This window comes from Thunnus thynnus, chromosome 9 (genome assembly GCF_963924715.1).
Source record: "Thunnus thynnus chromosome 9, fThuThy2.1, whole genome shotgun sequence".
In the NCBI taxonomy this organism is placed as follows: domain Eukaryota; kingdom Metazoa; phylum Chordata; class Actinopteri; order Scombriformes; family Scombridae; genus Thunnus; species Thunnus thynnus.
The window spans coordinates 24,375,174-24,399,666 of NC_089525.1; the positions used below are offsets into that span (position 1 = coordinate 24,375,174).

Consider the following 24,493-nt stretch of genomic DNA (forward strand, 5'->3'; position numbering starts at 1 on the left):
CTGAACAGACACTGCACTAGTTCATCATTAAACAAGACATTCAGTCAGTCAGTCAAACTTTATTAAACTAGAGGCAAACTACACTGATTGTGATTTTTAAAATAAACACATCATGGCTAAAATTAAGATAGATGAGAATGTAAAAAAGATTTAAAAAAGTGTTGAACATCGGGAAAGAATAGTGCAGTAAAGGTTAAACGTTGTGTTCTTAATTTAATCATTAGTTTGGTATCTGTTGTCATAATGTATATTTCTTAATTAAGAAGAAAGCACATCTACACAACCACCAATTCATTTTGATGCAATACTTTGGCATGGCATTGAAACAGATGTGGGTCATGGAGGAAATGAATAGACTTAAAAATACATGATATACACTCTGATAAAAACTCACACAATAAAACAAGCATTCATAGATGTGGGACACCTACTCTATAGGTCTATCACCAAGAACTCATTTCCTTAAACATATACAGTATATACATGTATAAATGAAATGGCAAAAGTAAATATAATACATGTTGCAGATTATCAACAAAAAAAAAAAATCACCAACTCAACAGCTGAAATGTGTACATCAGTATATCTCCCATACAATGTGCCATATAAACATTATATCAGCATCATATTTGTGTTTAGACTGTTAATTCAACCTGAGAGCACTGGCATCAGTGTAGATGATATCTTCCTCTGCAGTTTTTCTATCCCTTGTCCTGGATTTGCATTTCTTGCTTGTGAAGGCTGGTGCAGAATAAACCAATGAGTCCTCGTCTCTCTGAGTATAATATAAAACATATAAAAAATATATGTGTCAAAAGTGAAATAGAAGATGTCAAAATTTATTTAGAAAGAAAAACATACTGATAAGCTTTCCAGCTACATTTTATGCTTGTATACCTTACCTGCCAACGTTGCTGAACACCACTGGCTGCAGTATTTGTGTGCAGATCAACTGCAGCTGTATTATAAAATAAAAACACAACACTCATATGAATCATTTGAATGTAATTTTGCCAAATATGTTTGATTAATCAATGTATGAGTGACTTCTCTTACCGTTACAACAGTCACAAGATTTTTTCTTGATTTTCTTGATTGAATAAATGAGAACGACTATAACAATCAGACTGAGAGCCAGAGCAGCACACAGCAGAAAGAGAACTGTATTGTCCTTCTGCAAATCACAGATGTTGACTGCTGAAACAGTATGAAAAGGAGCAAATAATGAAAGTTTAGAACGAATAAAAGTGTAATTAATTATTTTTTTAAATTATTATTTATGTTATTTAATAAGATGTTGAAGTACATTAAGGATACAAACTAGACATAAATAGGGTAATTCCCACATTAGATAGAAATATTGTTTGATGCAGTTACCTTCAGTGTTGAGTTTTGTTCCATTTCTACTCAGTGTCTCCCCACATGTGGTCACAGCACAGTAGTGAGTCCCAGTATCAGAGCTGCTGACATTGTTCCCTGAGAAGTCGTAGACGCATTTCTGTAAAGACTCAATGTCAAGACTCTTCTCACTTTGATCATTACTGTTTTCATGAGTATAAATAAAACTGGCGTTAAATTTATCCAAACTGGCACTGAACCAGTAAACACTGTGTTCTTCTAGACATGTTTTGTTTGCCGAGAGGACTGAACACTGGAGAGTCACAGAGTCTCCTGGACGCACTGGATCAGATGGAGGAACTGTAGTGATATCTGTATTTGGTCTTGGTCCTTGGAAATTGAAAAAAGGATAAAAACTTCAAATTAACAAAATTAATAATTTATATGTTCAAGTCTGGAAATTATATGTAAATTACGATAGACGCTTTGATGTATTTACCTTCAACTTTTAGATATGTTCTTTTCAAAAATATCAACTGTTGTTGTGATGTTCTCACACAATAGTAAACTCCAGTATCACTAAGCTTTGCTGGAGTAATACGCAGAGCAAATTTTCCAGGTTCTTCTTTGGCTGTATATAGATAATCAAAGCCATTCGTTCCTGCTAAGACCTGAGGCACATTTTCAGACACAAGTTTGATCCAAAGCAAGGTTTCAGCTAACTTGCGGGGACATGTCATTGTCACATCATTTCCAACATGAACAGTCTGTGTCTCATAGATCCAATCGTCTACACATCCTGAGAAGACATTAAACAAGAATCATATACACTGTCTCCTAAGTTACTGTAAGATGATGACAATACTTTAAATATACTGTTTATCTGGAGTAAATCTGACCTTTCTATATATACTTACGCCCAACTCTGTGCATCAGCAGTAAATAAAGTATGATCAGCATTTTCCTGTTAATCCACTTGAGACTGCAGTTAAATCATACTGTATTAGAAGAGGATTCGCCTTAATGTAATCATATCAAGTGGGAGGGAACAATTTCAGAGCAACCTGATTGGCCTCTCACTACGTTGATGTTTCACTGTACCACAGTGGAAATAATCTTGACTACCTTTCAAAACACGTGACACAAAACCAGCATGAACCCCTCTCATCTCATATTTGATTCTCATTGTGGGTTTCTATAACTGCCACTTACAGTAAACATGACAGATCTTTTGTTTACAATATCTCTGCTGTAAATATAAGGTACAAAAACAAAATAAAGTTTTTTTTAAATATCATGGCTCTTATTTCACTTGATCTTGATGTGAAATAATCTCCCACTGTCAATATATAGATGGACTTTTCTGCTGATAGGCTTGTGTGAAAATGCCATCCAAGCTGTTGAAGCCACACACAAATATCTCCAACTTAAATATCATTTTATCCTGTGGGGTCATATATCAAGTATATGTGCCCCATTTCCCTTAAAGGGGAACTCCACCAATTTTACACATCAAAGTCTGTTTTACATGTGTTGGGGAGTACTACTTCATGAGTGAAAAAAGTTTGTATAAAAAGCATTTTGTGGCTGCAGGGGATGCTTCACAGAGTTTCATAAATTACCTCAAGTAATGTCACTTAAGTCAGCATCAGTTGGGGCTGAAGACTACTAGGTTTGAAAATGAAAAAATTCTCAGGCTGTGGAGTTAGAAAGAAGTGAGTTTACCAGGCCTCTGTAGCCAGCTGCTCATCTCTGCTTGAGCCTAGCGGCTAAAGGCTACATTAACCACTACTTGCATAATGCACCCTGATCTGCACAGTCAAGTGAATCAAGTCAATTTGCATTGTGGGTAATGTAGGCATGAGGTTTTGACAAGGACGACAAATGTATGGAATAAAAAATACGATGTCTCTGGTTGTGCTGCATCAATTGTCATCCTTTTTTTTAACTATCCGTCGAGAGTCTGATAATGTTATGAGTGCAATACTAAATCAGTGGATTACTCTTTTAGCACAATATAGCACATTGTACTGTTTTGTACATCTTGCTCTGTCTCACTGTCATTCACTGTAGCACTACCATATTTATGGGGGGATGTGACCTGGTTTCTAAAATCCCTGAAATAGATTGTCTGAATTTATTGTCTTGATTTTGAGTCTTTTCACAAACACCCAAGATTACATCAATGATGAAGACAATGTTGACTTCAAATGTTCGATGCCATTTTTTTACAGCATGGTTACAACATGGTTAAGGTGAAGTAACTGCATGTTTTGATCTGAGAGAGGGAGGTGAACCTGGGAGAAAGCCCAATTAAATTCAGCGAATAAAGAATCAGGGCCGAAATGTGAACTCAAGACCTTGCTGCTGTGAGGCAGCATGTTTATGACAGAGAGACTAGACTAGAAGCTTTTCACTTACAGTAAAAATACCAACTTAATTAACATAAAGAAAACCTTGGCTACCCCACTGGTGAACACCCTAGTCAGAACAGGAACACACATTGCTCTCTCTTTGACCTTACAGTCACACTGACACTGCATAAGACAAATACACAGTGACATACAGAGAGAGTGCACAGAGGAGAAGTAACAGTTACAAAATTCAAAAGTCCTGTGATGAATACTTTTATGTGCTTTGTGTCCTGCTTTGTACTTTATACTTTACCCTTGCGCACGCATGCACAACCACATACACACACACAAACACACACAAACACACACAAACACACACACACACACACACACTTAGTTACAGTTTGTTTACTGGAACAATGTATAGGGAGTTTAGTATTATTGTGGTTCGGCTTTTAAAATAAGGTGTGAATTCAAAAGGGGCTCTTCTTCCTGTCCCACTCTCAGTCTGAAGTCTGAGCACAACTGAGCACAACTGTTTGACCTGTTCATCAATGCAAATGCAATAACATTACATGATTGTATCATCACAACCATTTACAGGAGTAGACAGGGGTTTTTGCTTTTTAATGATAGTTGCTGTGAGAAGATGCCACAAGGATCTGGATGAGACCATCATTCTTTTGAATGAGACCATTGTGAAGGTGCTGATGCAAGTGGTCTGGCAAAAAAGCTGAACCTGGCTCAACCTTCCAGGGCTGTAAAATCCTTCATCATTGCATCACATTACACAAATTCTTGTTGCTTACAAAATTGAAGATATATTTAGTCATCACGCATGGGTCGCAAGTATGACGGTGTTTTGATAAGTGAAATGTGTTCAAATTAAAGAGAGGGATTGTTGCAAATTTCAGCTTGCATATTGCACACTTTGTGAAATGAGCTCCAGGATTGTATTTCATCATCTCTCTGTTATCTAAAGCAACACACCTGCACTAACCCCCTGCTTTTTTTTTTAATGCAAGGCTGTTTTCGGTATGAATGCCCACTTACTGGCACATCTTCAATATCAAGCACCTCCACTTCACTTACCCTTCATAAAACCATGGAACCAAAAGGTAAAATACACGGTCATAATAACTCTCTTAGCTGAAGTCAGTATAATCAGCAAAGCTGTCATCACCAAGTGTTGTCTCCTAACTCCCAAAAACCCTCATGACAGGAGGAAACAGCTGTTGCATATACTTAAACAGTGGCATGAATCAGCCCCTTTTCAACCAGATATTGTAGAAAACCTTTCTCACTGCACATGTCAGGAGGTCTAATCTCCTTTACTCATACCAGCGTTTGAATCCCAATCACTTTGCTTGTAGCAAGCAATGGTGGATCCTGCTCTCGCTGCCTGGACTGGTCTTCACCATCTGTCTGTCAGTCTGTCCCTCTCAGGAGCCAAGTCTCGAGAGATTGGCCCAATGTGGGCAGCGCACCTATCAAGCCGGCCTCCTGCGACAGAGCCCCCCAAACTTGAAGGATGGGCCAGGGCTGGGCTGCCAACATCTGGGTCATCTCTGCTTACCACAGCACTGAATGGAGTCAGTCCAGGGCTATCAGGATGACTGACAGCTGCTCTTGTCTCACTCTTTCCAACAGAGGGGGAATGAGACAAAGAGGAGTAAAGATGTAAAGCAGCCTCTCGGCCAAGGCGCACTTGCAAACGCACCCCCCCCCCCAGGGATGGATCCTCTTGGAGGAGAACCAGAGTGGGCAGTGGGTGTTGTTTCAACTTGAAAACAGGTCCACATCCACTCTCCTGAACCGGTTCCAAATCTGCCCCCACTCGTTTGCCAGAGGGCTGCCTCTTAACGTGAAGTCGGCACCCCTGAGTGAAACAGACATGACGTCTCCTCTCCTTGGTTTGTGTGCGAGCCTGTTGCTTTACTCCTTAAGGGTGAGATAATGCTGCTGGCCACGCCGTCATTAACCCGAGAAATAAGCTGTGTGTGCTGGTCCCATGAGGGATGACGACAAGATCAGCGGGAGACAGTGTTGACACTAAGTAGACATGTAGTGTCCTCTCCCCGCCCAATGAGTGTGCACAAAGCTTTATTCCTCAGTGAAGAGGTAACATTGCTAGATGCATCACCATTAGATGCATCACCGTTAGACTCATCACCATTAGCTGGAGAGATGAGCTGTGCTAGCTGGTCTAATTGATGATGCCAGGGAGCACAGCGAGAGACAGATCTGCTTCTCTGTGTCACTGTGTCGGGTGGGATGTGTTTCTTTCTCACAACATCGTGCCTAATATAGCACTCGTGCATGGTCTTGGCGCTGAGCTTTTCCCGGCTAGCATAGCACGTAGTTGAATGAGGCCGCCCCCCATCTGCTTCCCTAACGGTGGGAAGAGAGGCAGGGGTGCCAGCTGAACGAGTGAGGCTGTGCACTCTTACACAGCCTCTGTGATCAGCTGGATGAAGCAGGCTGGGCCGCTATCATCACAGTGTCATGGAGGGCCTGAGAGGTGGTAGAGGGAAGGGTGGAGGATTTTGCTCTTTGATGGAAAATGTCATTTGTTTTATTAAAACATTTTCAACACAGCAGAACACATGAACATGAACAGTGGTGGGAGGGGCCAGTGAACTCCACTGACACATTCAGGGGGGCGCTGTTGAACATAACCCGTGCTGATATGATGCTTTTTCCCACTAACAGTCACTTCAGTGCTGCTGCTCTCCCTACATGCAGGGCTTCTGCGTGGGACTGCCGGCGTTTTTCATTCTGGCATGGGCCGCTCCACGGTTACAGGAGGGCCAGTGCTGCGGTGTCTCTGCTGAGGTGGTCTGGGAGGTGGCTGATGGTGCTGACGGTGCTCTCCTCCTTGCCATGGTGTTGCGGCGATACACCTCGTCACCTCTCTGGCTAGAAGAAGGCCTCTTCCAGCCTCTTGAAGCACCGATACAGTCATGTGACTGCATCACACGATTGTCTTGCTGAAGTATACTTCAGTGTATACTTCATCTATGGTTGCATCATTGAAAACACACATAAAATACACATTTTCAGACACGAGCCCATTAACAAGTAACTAAAACAGTCAATTTGTTCAACTAAACTTAGCCTGCTATTATAGCTTGCTGCATTCTAGATCATCTGCAGAGGTTTGAGTGTACATGAAGGGAGGCCTGCCAGTAAGGAGTTGCAGTAGTCAATACCAGATATTACGAGAACCTGTACCAAGAGTTGTGCTGCAAGCTCAGACAGGTAGGGTCTGATCTTCCTGATGTTGTACAGGGCAAATCAACACAATCGAGTGACTGAAGCCACGTGAACCTTAAAGGTTAGTTGGTCATCAATCATGACACCCAAGTTCCGGGCAGACTTTGTGGACAAACGCAGACAAACACACACACAACACAAACACGACATCATCTGACCTTTCCTTGTCTCAGAGCTGGGTTGTAAAGTCCATGTCATTGTAGCCAACTTGTGATAAAACAGAAGCCTTGTGTCTGGAGTTATAACATTATGTATTGTAAATAATACCTGGCACTGAAATGCTGCTGCTATTCCTGGTTTGAGTTGTGGATCTGCGGTAAAACCCAGAGTGGACTTTTGAGTTGCCATTCTTTTGTATTTGTGAAATTAAATAGGATTGAACTGAACTGATTTGGGGCTGTGGTGAAAACAAAGCGGATTGAAATCTGAGATTTTGGGATGCATTACACTTTTGCGTTAAAAGTAGCACAAAAGATACGTTCCCTTCTAACTAATTACTTTTCATATGCAGTAATTGGTAAAGTAATTCAATTACTTTTTGAGAGAAGTAAGTGTAACTAATTACTATTTTTCAGTAACTTGCCCAACACGGTTTAAGACATGGTAAAGGTTAGGCAACTGCATGTTTTGATCTAAGGGAGGGCAGAGAACCTGGGAGAAATCACAATTAAATTCAGTGAATAAAGAATCAGGGCCGAAATGTGAACTCAAGACCTTGCTGCTGTGAGGCAGCATGTTTATGACAGAGAGACTACGACAAAAAAGAAGCTTTTCACCTACAGTAAAAATACCAACTTAATTAACATAGCAACCTACTTAGAACAGAAACAGGAACACACATTGCTCTCCAGCACAACAACACAAAGAGCTCTGGCATCAAAAAATGACCTTACAGTCAAATTAAGGATTCCTGGACACTGCATAAGACAAATACACAGTGAAATATATAGAGAGTGCACGGAAGAGAAGTAACAGTTACAAAATTCAAAAGCCCTGTGATGAATACTTTGTACTTGTACTATGTGCTTTGTGTCCTGCTATGTACTTTATACTTTCTCTTCGTGCATGGACACACATGCACACACACACACACACACACACACATACACTTAGTAACAATCTGTTTACTGAAAGAAACAATGTATGGAAAGTTTAGCATTGTTGTGGTTGGGCTTTAAAAATAAGGTGTGAATTCAAAAGGGGCCCTTCTTCCTGTGTCACTCTCAGTCTGAAATCTCAGGAAGCTGGGCTTGAGCACAACTGTTTTACATGTTCACCAAAGCAAGTGCAGTAACAATACACGATTGTATCATCACAACCATTTACAGAAGTAGACAGAGGTTTTTGCTTTTTATTGATAGTTGCTAAGAGAAGGTGGATCTGAGTGAGACCAGTGACCATTATTCTTTTGAATGGGACCATTGTGAGGGTGCTGATGCAAGTGCTCTGGCAAAAAAGAAGAATCTAGCTCAACCTTCCGGAGCAGTAAATCCTTCATCATATCATGTTACACAAATGATTGCTCCTTTAGAAGACATTAAACAAGAAACATATACACCTTCTAATGCTATCTCTCTCTTTCTCTCTCTCTCTCTGTCTCGCCCTCTGTAAAAGGATGACAATACTTTAAATACATATCTGGAGTAAATCTGACCTTTCTACATACTTATGCCATTTTATATCCCATTTTATTGCACTATAAGTTACTGTAGTTACTGCCTCCAAACCTGAACAAATAAACAACTTGCAACACAGATGAAGCATTTTAAAGCTGAAGTGACAACCTCTGCCTTAAATATTGTGTCTCTTTTTTGTGTAACATCCTATATGCTGCAAATTATATGTGTATAATTGATATAGAAAGTAGAATGCAATAATGTGAAACAAAAACATTGTAGGCTGTAATCAGCCTAAACAAGTTTCAAAAATCAACAAATATGTACATTTATTCTTTCATAAAACAATGGACATGGAGTAAATATTTCTAGGACAGCACCCCACAATGTAAATACACAACATAGAACATAAAAAGCAATTATGTGAGCATGTATATATTTAGATATGTATATGCATATATGTATAGGCATCTAAATGAAGATATGTGCCTATATGTATACATGCATAAAGGCATATGGGCACTTATATATGTATGCTCACTCTCAACAAAGTTAGAAGGAAATCCAATACATTTATTTACATAGACCGTCAAAGGTCAGTCCTGTTAACCAAACCTCAAGTTGTCAGCGTTTAACTTGAGCGTAAACACTTTCATCAGTCAACTCTTTTTTCTTCCAACCTCTTGTAGCTTTTGTTTTAGAGAAATGCAACCCAGCATAGTTCAGATCATCTCCACCTTCAGTCTGTGCAGAAAATGAAAGCTCATTATAAAGTCACGTTGTTATATAGTGCAGTTGGGAAATACATGGGTGGGATATAGTCTGGGATATGTTTTGTGACCCACATAGGGTCGACCTTTATCAGGGTCATTGTCAGCAGTAGCTTACACACCTATAGTGTATTACAGTAATGAGTTGAGTGGGAGGATAGTTCTCTATAAATGTGCAAGCCAAAAACAAGGAAGTGATGCATGATCAATAGACAGCAGAGGGAAGGAGGGAACAGAAAGGGGAGGGAAGGGAGATGAAAGGAAGGGAAGGAGTGGCTACCAAGTCAAAGTTGAGTTAATCCATATGTACACATGATAAATTCACCAATCTCTCTGTCTACTCTCTCTCTCTCTCTCTCTCTCTCTCTCTCTCTCTCTCTCTCTCTCTCTCTCTCTCTCTCTCTCTATATATATATATATATATGTATATATCAAAATTCACACACAAATTCACTGTGTTGTGTGTGTGTGAATTTATATATATGATCCTGAAGTAATCATTGGGACCGGTGTACTTAGTTGCTTTCAGGTGTACAGTGCAAAACGTCTTGTGTTGGAGTAGTTTTTTTGGTGGGTTGCCTCCTATAATGTCTTTTTCAATGACTTCTAACACCATGACTCTCAGTGTATTGGGGTTGCCATGTCGCGTTCACACATAATGTGAAGCCATGGCATAATCAACATTTTTTGTGCTTATTTTCTGCATTTTTCTGTTCAGCAATTCTGTCTTTTAGTCCTCTTTATGTTCATCCTACATAGAAACAATCACAGGGGCACTCCAGTCAATAAACAACATGTGTAGTGTTGCAATTGGCAAAGTGTCTCATTTGATATGTGTAAGATGTACTCCCATCTTAAAAATGATTGGTTTTCACAACATTATCATGATGATTACAACTCCCACATTTAAAAATTCCAGCTAGTGTAATGGGTAGCTTGGTTAGCAGTAAACTAATCGTAGAAAAAGCAAATCACAAAATCACCATATAATGAATAGAGTACCTACAGACGACGCTCAAACAAGGGCATTTATGGAGAAGATAGATATCTTGTCAACACTTGTTTGAGCGGAAATTTCCTCCAGTTAAAAAGCAGCAAAACTGCAGCTCTCTTTATTGGCTCTCCACACCAGATTCAGTCATCCCCCATACATCATCTCACCTGACAGCCAGGACATCCCCCTTTCCTCCTCAGTCACTAATCTGGGTGTTAGGTCTGACCCTCAGCTGACTTTTGATGACCATTTAAGACGTCTGTGCAAAACTTCTTTCTACCATCTCAGAAATCTCTCTAAACTCTGCCCCTCTCTAACCCTGTAAGATGCAGAGAAACTTGTCCTGACCTTTATCTCCTCAAGACTGCAATACGGCATTGCACTCTTAACAGGGATCCCTGGCAGGAGCATCCAGAGGCTCCAGTACATTCAGAACAGTGCTGCCAGATGAGAGTGCGAATACACGAAAATATAACACCAATTCTTTTTTCACTGCACTGACTCCCTGTCTCCTTAAGGGTTGACTACAAAGTCTTGTTACTCACATACAAATCTATCAACAGACATGCATCTCCTTACCTACAGGAACACAACCTTGCGTGCCAGATGGTTTGTACACAGAACCATCTGAGAAGTCGTCCCTGGAAACTGTTTGGAAAAGGGCAGGCACTTTGAAAAAATACTTGGCAGTTGATAGGATGAACCATCTGTCTATCACTGCTTATAACTGTCTTACCTTGCAAGGCAGCTGGATTTGCCAGATCATGAAATCATGCAAGAATCCTCATAGGATGCTGATTGGTTTGACTCACCGGTGGCTGTTTTCACATTCATCAACTGAAAGTGGAAAGTTTTTTTCGGTGAGCACAGAGAAACTTTCCTCTTAATTAATCACAGAGAAACTCTCCCTCTGACAGCTTTCTAGTATCAAACTTTCTAGTATCAAACTTTCTAGTATCAAACTCTGCACATAAATAATTTTGCACAGTGAAGTTCAAACATCCAACTGTAACAATAAGTAAAATACATTTTTGAGTGGAGGAGGACTTTGAGTTATATTTATTTTAGTTGTGAAAAACATATGGGTCAAATTACTTATAATCCTGTGTTTTGTTCCTCTGTCGTTGTCTAGCTCATTGAGTCTGGACTGTGACACAAGCCCACTAGGTGTTCCTATCAAAAACCCCAAAGACCAGAGGTCCAGCTTCACCCTGTGTCTACACAGTAAACGTAGCATGAGCAGCAGAAGCAGCGAGTGCTCCATCTGTGTCTACACTGGAGGTGATGTGTGTAAAATGGAGGAAAATAGACTTGAAGCATAAATGAACGCTGGTGCAGACAGCTGCATAGATTACATGCGCATGAAAAACATGTCTGACACACTTGCTGTCTAGACACGGGGTTAGGCCGCAATCACACCAAATCTGGCAAAGCAGGAAAAACAGCAGCAACAACAGAGAAAGAGAGAGAGAGAGAGAGAGAGAGTGAGGGAGGGAGCAAGAGAGAGCAGCAGTGGTCGAGGGAGCTAGAGAAGAGGGGGGCGGCAGTAACAAGAACAAAGCCGTGAGTTCTAAAGCACAAATAAACACGCCCACACCTCTGCACAACCCTGTGGGAAGGTGCCACATTTGGTGTGAATGCAGCCTTACAAAGACAAAAACTAATGACACTTTTCAGTGGTCCTAAACAACAACCAAATACACATAGGCCTATGACAAGTATCAACAGTATGAGCTGGGATGTTTCAACACGGACAACTGACCATCAATGTAGCAGGTTACTGTTAACATATAACTTTGATTATTCTGTCATAATGTGTTAAAGAAGTTTGTGATGCTATCTATCCAGATATGCTAACTATCCAGGCTGCTTACAAGATTAGTGAAGGTTATTACTTGTTTACCATTAACCCTGCAGTGTTTTTCTCAGTACAGTTAATATCAGATTTACCAAGAACCCCTGAACTCTGACCACCTGAACTCAAACAAACGCCTACAGGAATGCAGTTTCTTTTACCTGTATTTAGTTATAAGCTCCATTTTCATATTTATATGTCATGGTCACAGGTTGCCATTTGTCATTTGTGATAGGTTGCTAAGCTTCAAGAGGGCAGGTCTTATCTAATATGTGTCTGTCACATATTAGAGAGCAGACACCAGGAGATGAGAGTAGAGATATGGATGTATGAGAATGGCATGCTACTGTTTGAAGCAACTTTTGGTTTAGATTCTGTCTGCGTCTATTTGTTAATCTAAATGAACTGAAACCAACACTGAACTCAGTGCATCAATAGCGACACAGGAAGAGGGTCACGTAGTCGAGTGAGGCCGAGTGTGCTTTAGTATTTTGGAGTGGTAGTAACCGGTACAGCCATAAGACTTAGCAGTGATTGAAACCAAATATTTGCGGTCTTCACATTATCAGGGATTATCATCATTACCATTGAATTGCATAATACACAATGACTGTTACGTGCGTAAAATGAAGGAAATACTTCCACAGGCAGTTCAAAACCAGTTTGTCTCATATGTTCCAAGACCGTGGCTATTGTGTAGTGCCTCTACAGACAAAGTACAAATCCTTTGAGCAAACACAGCGTGAGCAGCACATTTAGCAGCAGTAGCAGCAGTGAGTCAACTGTTGTGTCTACACAGGAGGCGTTCAGGTACATGGTGGAGTGTAGGTCACCCGCGTTTTGGAAGCGCTCAGAAAAAAATACATAATGACTGTAGTTATGTGCCTAAAACAAAGTAAATACTTCCAACGGGCAGTTCAAAACCAGTTTGTCTCATATGTTCCGAGAATGTGGCGATTGTGGAGCGCCATGACAGACAAAGCACAAATCTTTGGAGCAAACATACCCACTATGCCTTCCAGACAGAAAATAGAAACATTTTAAGAGACCAATACGATTGATCCACTTCATTTTAGGATGCACATTGTTTTATTTTTAAATGCAGCCCTTATTTTACTTGAAATGAGAAAAGAATATTTATTTACTATCAGAGTATTAATTATTTATAACATCTGTATATAATCTAATGTTAGTTCTTTCATGTTGTTGGTGTATATACTCATTCTCACCTCACATCAACTGTATTCATTTTTCTATGCTTTGAATTAGTGGCTGGAAGCCAAGCAATCGGCCCGTTCTGAACAGACACTGCACTAGTTCATCATTAAACAAGACATTCAGTCAGTCAGTCAAACTTTATTAAACTAGAGGCAAACTACACTGATTGTGATTTTTAAAATAAACACATCATGGCTAAAATTAAGATAGATGAGAATGTAAAAAAGATTTAAAAAAGTGTTGAACATTGGGAAAGAATAGTGCAGTAAAGGTTAAACATTGTGTTCTTAATTTAATCATTAGTTTGGTATCTGTTGTCATAATGTATATTTCTTAATTAAGATAAAAGCACATCTACACAACCACCAATTCATTTTAATGCAATACTTTGGCATGGCATTGAAACAGATGTGGGTCATGGAGGAAATTAATAGACTTAAAAATACATGATATACACTCTGATAAAAACTCACACAATAAAACAAACATTCATAGATGTGGGACACCTACTCTATAGATCTATCACCAAGAACTCATTTCCTTAAACATATACAGTATATACATGTATAAATGAAATGGCAAAAGAAAATATAATACATGTTGCAGGTTATTCAAAAAAAAAAAAAAATTCACCAACTCAAGAGCTGAATGTGTACATCAGTATATCTCCCACACAATGTGCCATACAAACATTATATCAGCATCAAATTTGTGTTTAGACTGTTAATTCAACCTGAGAGCACTGGCATCAGTGTAGATAATATCTTCCTCTGCAGTTTTTCTATCCCTTGTCCTGGATTTGCAAGATTTTCTTATGAAGACTGGTGCAGAATAAACCAATGAGTCCTCGTCTCTCTGAGTATAATATAAAACATATAAGAAATATATGTGTCAAAAGTGAAATAGAAGATGTCAAAATTTATTTAGAGAGAAAAACATACTGATAAGCTTTCCAGCTACATTTTATGCTTGTATACCTTACCTGCCAACTTTGCTGAACACCACTGGCTGCAGTATTTGTGTGCAGATCAACTGCAGCTGTATTATAAAATAAAAACACAACACTCATATGAATCATTTGAATCTAATTTTGCCAAATATGTTTAATTAATCAATGTATGAGTGACTTCTCTTACTGTTACAACAGTCACAAGATTTTTTCTTGATTTTCTTGATTGAATAAATGAGAATGACTATAACAATCAGACTGAGAGCCAGAGCAGCACACAGCAGAAAGAGAACTGTATTGTCCTTCTGCAAATCACAGATGTTGACTGCTGAAACAGTATGAAAAGGTGCAAATAATGAAAGTTTAGAACGAATAAAAGTGTAATTAATTATTTTTTTAAATTATTATTTATGTTATTTAATAAGATGTTAAAGTACATTAAGGATACAAACTAGACATAAACAGGGTAATTCCCACATTAGATAGAAATATTGTTTGATGCAGTTACCTTCAGTGTTGAGTTTTGTTCCATTTCTACTCAGTGTCTCCCCACATGTGGTCACAGCACAGTAGTGAGTCCCAGTATCAGAGCTGCTGACATTGTTTCTGGAGAAGTCGTAGACGCATTTCTGTAAAGACTGAATGTCAAGACTCTTCTCACTTCGATCATTACTGTTTTCATGAGTATAAATAAAACCGGCGTTAAATTTATCCAAACTGGCACTGAACCAGTAAACACTGTGTTCTTCTAGACATGTTTTGTTTGCCGAGAGGACTGAACACTGGAGAGTCACAGAGTCTCCTGGACGCACTGGATCAGATGGAGGGACTGTAGTGATATCTGCATGTGGTCCTGATCCTTGGAAATTGAAAAAAGGATAAAAACTTCAAAGATTAATTTATATGTTCAAGTCTGGAAATTTTATGTAAATTACGATAGACGCTTTGATGTATTTACCTTCAACTTTTAGATGTGTTCCTCTCAAAAATATCAACTCTTGTTGTGATGTTCTCATACAGTAGTAAACTCCAGTATCACTAAGATTTACATTTGTAATACGTAGAACAAATTTTCCAGGTTCTTCTATGGCTGTAATGCGACGATCATCCTCAGAGCCATATGGTCTTCCGAAGACCTGAGGCATATTTTCAGAAACAAGTTTGATCCAAAGCAAGGTTTCAGCTGTCTTGTGGGGACATGTCATTGTCACATAACTTCCAACACCAACAAACTTTGTCATATAGATCCAATCGTCTGCACATCCTGAGAAGACATTAAACAAGAATCATATACACTGTCTCCTAAGTTATTGTAAGAGGATGACAATACTTTAAATATATTGTATATCTGGAGTAAATCTGACCTTTCTACATATACTTACGCCCAACTCTGTGCATCAGCAGTAAACAAAGTATGATCAGCATTTTCCTGTTAATCCACTTGAGACTGCAGTTAAATCATACTGTATTAGAAGAGGATTCGCCTTAATGTAATCATATCAAGTGGGAGGGAACAATTTCAGAGCAACCTGATTGGCCTCTCACTACGTTGATGTTTCACTGTACCACAGTGGAAATAATCTTGACTAGCTTTCAAAACACGTGACACAAAACCAGCATGAACCCCTCTCATCTCATATTTGATTCTCATTGTGGGTTTCTATAACTGCCACTTACAGTAAACATGACAGATCTTTTGTTTACAATATCTCTGCTGTAAATATAAGGTACAAAAACAAAAAAAAGTTTTTTTTTAAATATCATGACTCTTATTTCACTTGATCTTGATGTGAAATAATCTCCCACTGTCAATATATAGATGGACTTTTCTGCTGATAGGCTTGTGTGAAAATGCCATCCAAGCTGTTGAAGCCACACACAAATATCTCCAACTCAAATATCATTTTATCCTGTGGGGTCATGTATCAAGTAAATATGCCCCATTTCCCTTAAAGGGGAACTCCACCAATTTTACACATCATAGTCTGTTTACATGTGTTGGGGAGTACAACTTCATGTGTGAAAAAAGTTTGTATAAAAAGCGTTTTGTGGCTGCAGGGGATGCTTCACAGAGTTTCATAAATTACCTCAAGTAATCTCACTTGAGTCAGCATCAGTTGGGGCTGAAGACTACTAGGTTTGAAAATGAAAAAAATTCTCAGGCTGTGGAGTTAGAAAGTGAATTTACCAGGCCTCTGTAGCCAGCTGCTCATCTCTGCTTGAGCCTAGCGGCTAAAGGCTACATTAACCACTATTTGCATAATGCACCCTGATCTGCACAGTCAAGTGAATCAAGTCAATTTGCATTGTGGGTAATGTAGGCATGAGGTTTTGACAAGGACGACAAATGTATGGAATAAAAACTACGATGTCACTGGTTGTGCTGCATTGGTGCATATGGTGTGAATTCAAAAGGGGCTCTTCTTCCTGTCCCACTCTCAGTCTGAAGTCTGAGCACAACTGAGCACAACTGTTTGACCTGTTCATCAAGGCAAATGCAATAACATTACATGATTGTATCATCACAACCATTTACAGGAGTAGACAGGGGTTTTTGCTTTTTAATGATAGTTGCTTAGAGAAGATGCCACAAGGATCTGGGTGAGACCATCATTCTTTTGAATGAGACCATTGTGAAGGTGCTGACGCAAGTGGTCTGGCAAAAAAGCTGAACCTGGCTCAACCTTCCAGGGCTGTAAAATCCTTCATCATTGCATCACATTACACAAATTCTTGTTGCTTACAAAACTGAAGATACATTTAGTTATCACGCATGGGTCGCAAGTATGACGCTGTTTTGATAAGTGAAATGTGTCCAAATTAAAGAGAGGGAATGTTGCAAATTTCAGCTTGCATGTTGCACACTTTGTGAAATGAGCTCCAGGATTGTATTTCATCATCTCTCTGTTATCTAAAGTAACACACCTGCACTAACCCCCTGCTTTATTTAATGCAAGGCTTTACCAGCGTTTGAATCCCAATCACTTTGCTTGTAGCAAGCAATGGTGGATCCTGCTCTCGCCGCCTGGATGGTCTGCACCATCTGTCTGTCAGTCTGTCCATCTCAGGAGCCAAGTCTCGAGAGATTGGCCCAATGTGGGCAGTGCACCTAACAAGCCGGCCTCCTGCGACAGAGCCCCCCAAACTTGAAGGATGGGCCATGGCTGGGCTGCCAACATCTGGGTCATCTCTGCTTACCACAGCACTGAATGGCAGTCCAGGGCTATCAGGATGACTGACAGCTGCTCTTGTCTCACTCTTTCCAACAGAGGGGGAATGAGACAAAGAGGGGTAAAGATGTAAAGCAGCCTCCCGGCCAAGGCGCACATGCAAACGCATCCCCCCCCCCAGGGATGGATCCTCTTGGAGGAGAACCAGAGCGGGCAGTGGGTGTTGTTTGGACTGGAAAACAGGTCCACATCCACTCTCTTGAACCGGTTCCAAACCTGCTGCACCACCTCGGGGTGCAGCCCCCACTCGTTTGCCAGAGGGCTGCCTCTTAACGTGAAGTCGGCACCCCTGAGTGAAACAGACATGACGTCTCCTCTCCTTGGTTTGTGTGCGAGCCTGTTGCTTTACTCCCTAAGGGGCCACGCCATCATTAACCCGAGAAATAAGCTGTGTGTGCTGGTCCCATGAGGGATGACGACAAGATCAGCGGGAGACAGTGTTGACACCAAGTAGACATGTAGTGTCCTCTCCCCGCCCAATGTGTGTGCACAAAGCTTTATTCCTCAGTGAAGAGGTAACATTGCTAGATGCATCACCATTAGATGCATCACCGTTAGACTCATCACCATTAGCTGGAGAGATGAGCTGTGCTAGCTGGTCTAATCGATGGTGCCAGGGAGCACAGTGAGAGACAGATCTGCTTCTCTGTGTCTGTGTCACTGTGTCGGGTGGGATGTGTTTCTTTCTCACAACATTGTGCCTAACATGGCACTCGTGCATGGTCTTGGCGCTGAGCTTTTCCCGGCTAGCATAGCACGTAGTTGAATGAGGCCGCCCCCCATCTGCTTCCCTAACGGTGGGAAGAGAGGCAGGGGTGCCAGCTGAACGAGTGAGGCTGTGCACTCTTACACAGCCTCTGTGATCAGCTGGATGAAGCAGGCTGGGCCGCTATCATCACAGTGTCATGGAGGGCCTGAGAGGTGGTAGAGGGAAGGGTGGAGGATTTTGCTCTTTGATGGAAAATGTCATTTGTTTTATTAAAACATTTTCAACACAGCAGAACACATGAACATGAACAGTGGTGGGAGGGGCCAGTGAACTCCACTGACACATTCAGGGGGGCGCTGTTGAACATAACCCGTGCTGATATGATGCTCTCTCCCACTAACAGTCACTTCAGTGCTGCTGCTCTCCCTACATGCAGGGCTTCTGCGTGGGACTGCCGGCATTTTTCATTCTGGTATGGGCCGCTCCACGGTTACGGACAGCAGAGGGAAGGAGGGAACAGAAAGGGGAGGGAAGGGAGATGAAAGGAAGGGAAGGAGTAGCTACCAAGTCAAAGTTGACTTAATCCATATGTACACATGATAATTCACCAATCTCTCTGTCTACTCTCTCTCTTTCTCCCTCTCTCTCTTTCTCTCTCTCTCTCTCTCTCTCTCTCTCTCTCTCTCTCTCTCTCTCTCTCTATATATATATATATATATATATGTATATATCAAAATTCACACACAAATTCACTGTGTGTGTGTGTGTGTGAATTTATATATATATATATATATATATATATATATATATATATATACACATTTGGTGTGAATGCAGCCTCACAAAGACAAAAACTAATGACACTTTTCAGTGGTCCTGAACAACAACCAAATATACATAGGCCTATGACAAGTATCAGCAGTATGAGCTGGGATGTTTCAAAATGGACAACTGACCATCAATGTAGCAGGTTACTGTTAACATATAACTTTAATTATTATGTCATAATGTGTTAAAGAAGTTTGTGATGCTATCTATCCAGATATGCTAACTATCCAGGCGCCTATCCACAAGATTAGTGAAGGTTATTACTTGTTTACCATTAACCCTGCAGTGTTTTTTTCAGTACAGTTAATATCAGATTTACCAAGAACCCCCGAACTCTGACCACCTGAACTCAAACAAACGTCTACAGGAATGCAGTTTCTTTTACCTGTATTTAGTTATAAGCTCTATTTTCATATTCATATGTCATGGTCACAGGTTGCCATTTGTCATTTGTGATAGGTTGCTAAGCTTCAAGAGGGCAGGTCTTATCTAATATGTGTCTGTCACATATTAGAAAGCAGACACCAGGAGATGAGAGTAGAGATATGGACGTATGAGAATGGCATGCTATTGTTTGAAGCAACTTTTGGTTTAGTTTCTGTCTGCGTCTATTTGTTAATCTAAATGAACTGAAACCAACACTGAACTCAGTGCATCAATAGCGACACAGGAAGAGGGTCACGTAGTCGAGTGAGGCCCAGATCCTGTTGTTGGCAATCAAGGCTTTTAGTATTTTGGAGTGGTAGTAACCGGTACAGCCATAAGACTTAGCAGTGATTGAAACCAAATATTTGCGGTCTTCACATTATCAGGGATTATCATCATTATCATTGAATTGCTTAATACACAATGACCGTTACGCGCGTAAAACGAAGGAAATACTTCCACAGGCAGTTCAAAACCAGTTTGTCTCATATGTTCCGAGACCGTGGCTATTGTGTAGTGCCTCTACAGACAAAGTACAAATCTTTTGAGCAAACACAGCGTGAGCAGCACATTTAGCAGCAGTAGCAGCAGTGAGTCAACTGTTGTGTCTACACAGGAGGCGTTCAGGTACATGGTGGAGTGTAGGTCACCGCTCAGAACACAATACATAATGACTGTAGTTATGCGCCTAAAACAAAGTAAATACTTCCAACGGGCAGTTCAAAACCAGTTTGTCTCATATGATCCGAGAATGTGGCCATTGTGGAGCGCCACGACAGACAAAGCACAAATCTTTGGAGCAAACATACCCACTATGCCTTCCAGACAGAAAATAGAAACATTTTAAGAGACCAATACGATTGATCCACTTCATTTTAGGATGCACATTGTTTTATTTTTTAAATGCAGCCCTTATTTTACTTGAAATGAGAAAAGAATATCTATTAACTGTCAGAGTATTAATTATTTATAGCATCTGTATATAATATAATGTTAGTTCTTTCATGTTGTTGGTGTATATACTCATTCACACCTCACATCAACTGTGTTCATTTTTCTATGCTTTGAATTAGTGGCTGGAAGCCAAGCAATCGGCCCGTTCTGAACAGACACTGCGCTAGTTCATCATTAAACAAGACATTCAGTCAGTCAGTCAAACTTTATTAAACTAGAGGCAAACTACACTGATTGTGATTTTTAAAATAAACACATCATGGCTAAAATTAAGATAGATGAGAATGTAAAAAAGATGTAAAAAAGTGTTGAACATCGGGAAAGAATAGTGTAGTAAAGGTTAAATGTTGTGTTCTTAATTTAATCATTAGTTTGGTATCTGTTGTCATAATGTATATTTCTTAATTAAGAAGAAAGCACAGCTACGCAACCACCAATTCATTTTAATGCAATACTTTGGCATGGCATTGAAACAGATGTGGGTCATGCAGGAAATTAATAGACTTAAAAATACATAATATACACTCTGATAAAAACTCACACAATAAAACAATGATTCATACATGTGGGACACCTACTCTATAGGTCTATCACCAAGAACTCATTTCCTTAAACATATACAGTATATACATGGATAAATAAAATGGCAAAAGTAAATATAATACATGTTGCAGGTTATCAACAAAAAAATAAAATTCATCAACTAAGGAGCTGAAATGTGTACATCAGTATATCTCCCATACAATGTGCCATACAAACATTATATCAGCATCAAATTTGTGTTTAGACTGTTAATTCAACCTGAGAGCACTGGCATCAGTGTAGATGATATCTTCCTCTGCAGTTTGCATTTCTTGCTTGTGAAGGTTGCTGTAGAATAAACCAATGAGTCCTCGTCTCTCTAAGTATAATATAAAACATATAAGAAATATATGTGTCAAAAGTGAAATGGATGTCAAAATTTATTTAGAGAGAAAAACATACTGATAAGCTTTCCAGCTACATTTTATGCTTGTGTACCTTACCTGCCAACTTTGCTGAACACCACTGGCTGCAGTATTTGTGTGCAGATCAACTGCAGCTGTATTATAAAATAAAAACACAACACTCATAAGAATCATGTGAATCTAATTTTGCCAAATATGTTTGATTAATCAATGTATGAGTGACTTCTCTTACCGTTACAACAGTCACAAGATTTTTTCTTGATTTTCTTGATTGAATAAATGAGAACGACTATAACAATCAGACTGAGAGCCAGAGCAGCACACAGCAGAAAGAGAACTGTATTGTCCTTCTGCAAATCACAGATGTTGACTGCTGAAACAGTATGAAAAGGTGCAAATAATGAAAGTTTAGAACGAATAAAAGTGTAATTAATTATTTATTTAAATTATTATTTATGTTATTTAATAAGATGTTAAAGTACATTAAGGATACAAACAAATAGACATAAACAGGGTAATTCCCCCATTAGATAGAAATATTGTTTGATGCAGTTACCTTCCGTGTTGAGTTTTGTTCCATTTCTACTCAGTGTCTCCCCACATGTGGTCACAGCACAGTAGTGAGTCCCAGTATCAGAGCTGCTGACATTGTTCCTGGAGAAGTCGTAGACGCATTTCTGTAAAGACTGAATGTCAAGACTCTTCTCACTTTGATCATTACTGTTTTCATGAGTATAAATAAAGCTGGCGTGAAATTTATCCAAACTGGCACTGAACCAGTAAACATTGTGTTCTTCTCGACATGTTTTGTTTGCCGAGAGGACTGAACACTGGAGAGTCACAGAGTCTCCTGGACGCACTGGATCAGATGGAGGGTCTGTAGTGATATCTGTATGTGGTCTTGGTCCTTGGAAATTGAAAAAAGGATAAAAACTTCAAAGATTAATTTATATGTTCAAGTCTGGAAATTTTATGTAAATTACGATAGACGCTTTGATGTATTTACCTTCAACTTTTAGATGTGTTCCTTTCAAAAATATCAACTGCTGTTGTGATGTTCTCACACAATAGTAAACTCCAGTATCACTAAGCTTTGCTTTTTTAATACGCAGAACAAATTTTCCAGGTTCTTCTATGGCTCTAATGCGAAGATCATCCTCAGAGCCATATACTCTTCCGAAGACCTGAGGCACATTTTCAGAAACAAGTTTGATCCAAAACAAGGTTCCAGCTGTCTTGCGGGGACATGTCATTGTCACATAATTTCCAACAGCAACAGTCTTTGTCTCATAGATCTGATCGTCTGCACATCCTGAGAAGACATTAAACAAGAATCATATACACTGTCTCCTAAGTTGCTGTAAGAGGATGACAATACTTTAAATATACTGTATATCTGGAGTAAATCTGACCTTTCTACATATACTTACGCCCAACTCTGTGCATCAGCAGTAAATAAAGTATGATCAGCATTTTCCTGTTAATCCACTTGAGACTGCAGTTAAATCATACTGTATTAGAAGAGGATTCGCCTTAATGTAATCATATCAAGTGGGAGGGAACAATTTCAGAGCAACCTGATTGGCCTCTCACTACGTTGATGTTTCACTGTACCACAGTGGAAATAATCTTGACTAGCTTTCCAAACACGTGACACAAAACCAGCATGAACCCCTCTCATCTCATATTTGATTCTCATTGTGGGTTTCTATAACTGCCACTTACAGTAAACATGACTGATCTTTTGTTTACAATATCTCTGCTGTAAATATAAGGTACAAAAACAAAAAAAAGTTTTTTTTAAATATCATGGCTCTTATTTCACTTGATCTTGATGTGAAATAATCTCCCACTGTCAATATATAGATGGACTTTTCTGCTGATAGGCTTGTGTGAAAATGCCATCCGAGCTGTTGAAGCCACACACAAATATCTCCAACTTAAATATCATTTTATCCTGTGGGGTCCTGTATCAAGTAAATATGCCCCATTTCCCTTAAAGGGGAACTCCACCAATTTTACACATCAAAGTCTGTTTACATGTGTTGGGGAGTACTACTTCATGTGTGAAAAAAGTTTGTATAAAAAGGATTTTGTGGCTGCAGGGGATGCTTCACAGGGTTTCATAAATTACCTCAAGTAATGTTACTTGAGTCAGCATCAGTTGGGACAGAAGACTACTAGGTTTGAAAATGAAAAAATTCTCAGGCTGTGGAGTTAGAAAGAAGTGAATTTACCAGGCCTCTGTAGCCAGCTGCTCATCTCTGCTTGAGCCTAGCGGCTAAAGGCTACATTAACCACTACTTGCATAATGCACCCTGATCTGCACAGTCAAGTGAATCAAGTCAATTTGCATCGTGGGTAATGTAGGCATGAGGTTTTGACAAGGACAACAAATGTATGGAATAAAAAATACGATATCTCTGGTTGTGCTGCATCAATTGTCATCCTTTTTTTTAACTATCCGTCGAGAGTCTGATAATGTTATGAGTGCAATACTAATTCAGTGGATTACTCTTTTAGCACAATACAGTACATTGTACTGTTTTGTACATCTTGCTCTGTCTCACTGTCATTCACTGTAGCACTACCATATTTATGGGGGGATGTGACCTGGTTTCTAAAATCCCTGAAATAGACTGTCTGAATTTATTGTCTTGATTTTGAGTCTTTTCACAAACACCCAAGATTACATCAATGATGAAGACAATGTTGACTTCAAATGTTCGATGCCATTTTTTACAGCATAGTTAAGACATGGTTAAGGTGAAGCAACTGCATGTTTTGATCTGAGAGAGGGAGGTGAACCTGGGAGAAAGCCCAATTAAATTCAGTGAATAAAGAATCAGGGCTAAAATGTGAACTCAAGACCTTGCTGTTGTGAGGCAACATGTTTATGACAGAGAGACTACGACAAAAAATAAGCTTTTCACTTACAGTAAAAATACCAACTTAATAACTTAACATAGCACCCTAGTTAGAACAGAAACAGGAACACACAAGGCTCTCCAGCACAACAACACAAAGAG

The 24,493-nt window shown here is 39.6% G+C and overlaps 1 protein-coding gene and 3 long non-coding RNA genes across 5 annotated transcripts; all 4 read right to left on the reverse strand.

Moving 5' to 3' along the window:
- Positions 1-2,465, reverse strand: LOC137189753 (uncharacterized). Of its 2 annotated transcripts, none has more exons than XM_067599813.1 (6): positions 2,256-2,465; positions 1,838-2,137; positions 1,378-1,728; positions 1,057-1,194; positions 903-958; positions 1-775 (listed from the first exon to the last, which is right to left on the reverse strand). In XM_067599813.1, the coding sequence occupies exons 1-6, from the start codon at positions 2,296-2,298 to the stop codon at positions 644-646; spliced, it is 1,020 nt and encodes a 339-aa protein (XP_067455914.1). In that variant the 5' UTR covers positions 2,299-2,465; the 3' UTR covers positions 1-643. The 2 variants fall into 2 exon arrangements, with proteins under 2 accessions (XP_067455914.1, XP_067455913.1); XM_067599812.1 differs by having other exon boundaries at positions 1,057-1,197; positions 2,256-2,454.
- Positions 2,466-13,674: 11,209 nt separating this feature from the next.
- On the reverse strand, positions 13,675-15,628 carry LOC137189754 (uncharacterized). The gene is made up of 5 exons (XR_010929733.1): positions 15,329-15,628; positions 14,879-15,229; positions 14,558-14,698; positions 14,404-14,459; positions 13,675-14,276 (listed from the first exon to the last, which is right to left on the reverse strand). It is a non-coding gene; the product is annotated as an uncharacterized lncRNA (long non-coding RNA).
- A 4,883-nt stretch (positions 15,629-20,511) lies between these two features.
- LOC137189758 (uncharacterized) lies at positions 20,512-21,861 on the reverse strand. Its single transcript, XR_010929736.1, has 3 exons — positions 21,697-21,861; positions 21,543-21,598; positions 20,512-21,418 (listed from the first exon to the last, which is right to left on the reverse strand). It is a non-coding gene; the product is annotated as an uncharacterized lncRNA (long non-coding RNA).
- Positions 21,862-22,274: 413 nt separating this feature from the next.
- Positions 22,275-23,149, reverse strand: LOC137188786 (uncharacterized). Its single transcript, XR_010929518.1, has 3 exons — positions 22,895-23,149; positions 22,471-22,776; positions 22,275-22,371 (listed from the first exon to the last, which is right to left on the reverse strand). It is a non-coding gene; the product is annotated as an uncharacterized lncRNA (long non-coding RNA).
- Between the last annotated feature and the right edge of the window lie 1,344 nt (positions 23,150-24,493).

Bases quoted from the DNA above. Each gene is read 5' to 3' on its own strand.
- LOC137189753 (XM_067599812.1), bottom strand. From the start codon at position 2,298: ATGCTGATCATACTTTATTTACTGCTGATGCACAGAGTTGGGC. The intron at 1,198-1,377 runs GTAACTGCATCA...ATACTGTTTCAG, and splicing joins AACAAAACTCAACACTGAAG to CAGTCAACATCTGTGATTTG. The intron at 776-902 runs GTAAGGTATACA...TATTATACTCAG, and splicing joins GTGTTCAGCAACGTTGGCAG to AGAGACGAGGACTCATTGGT.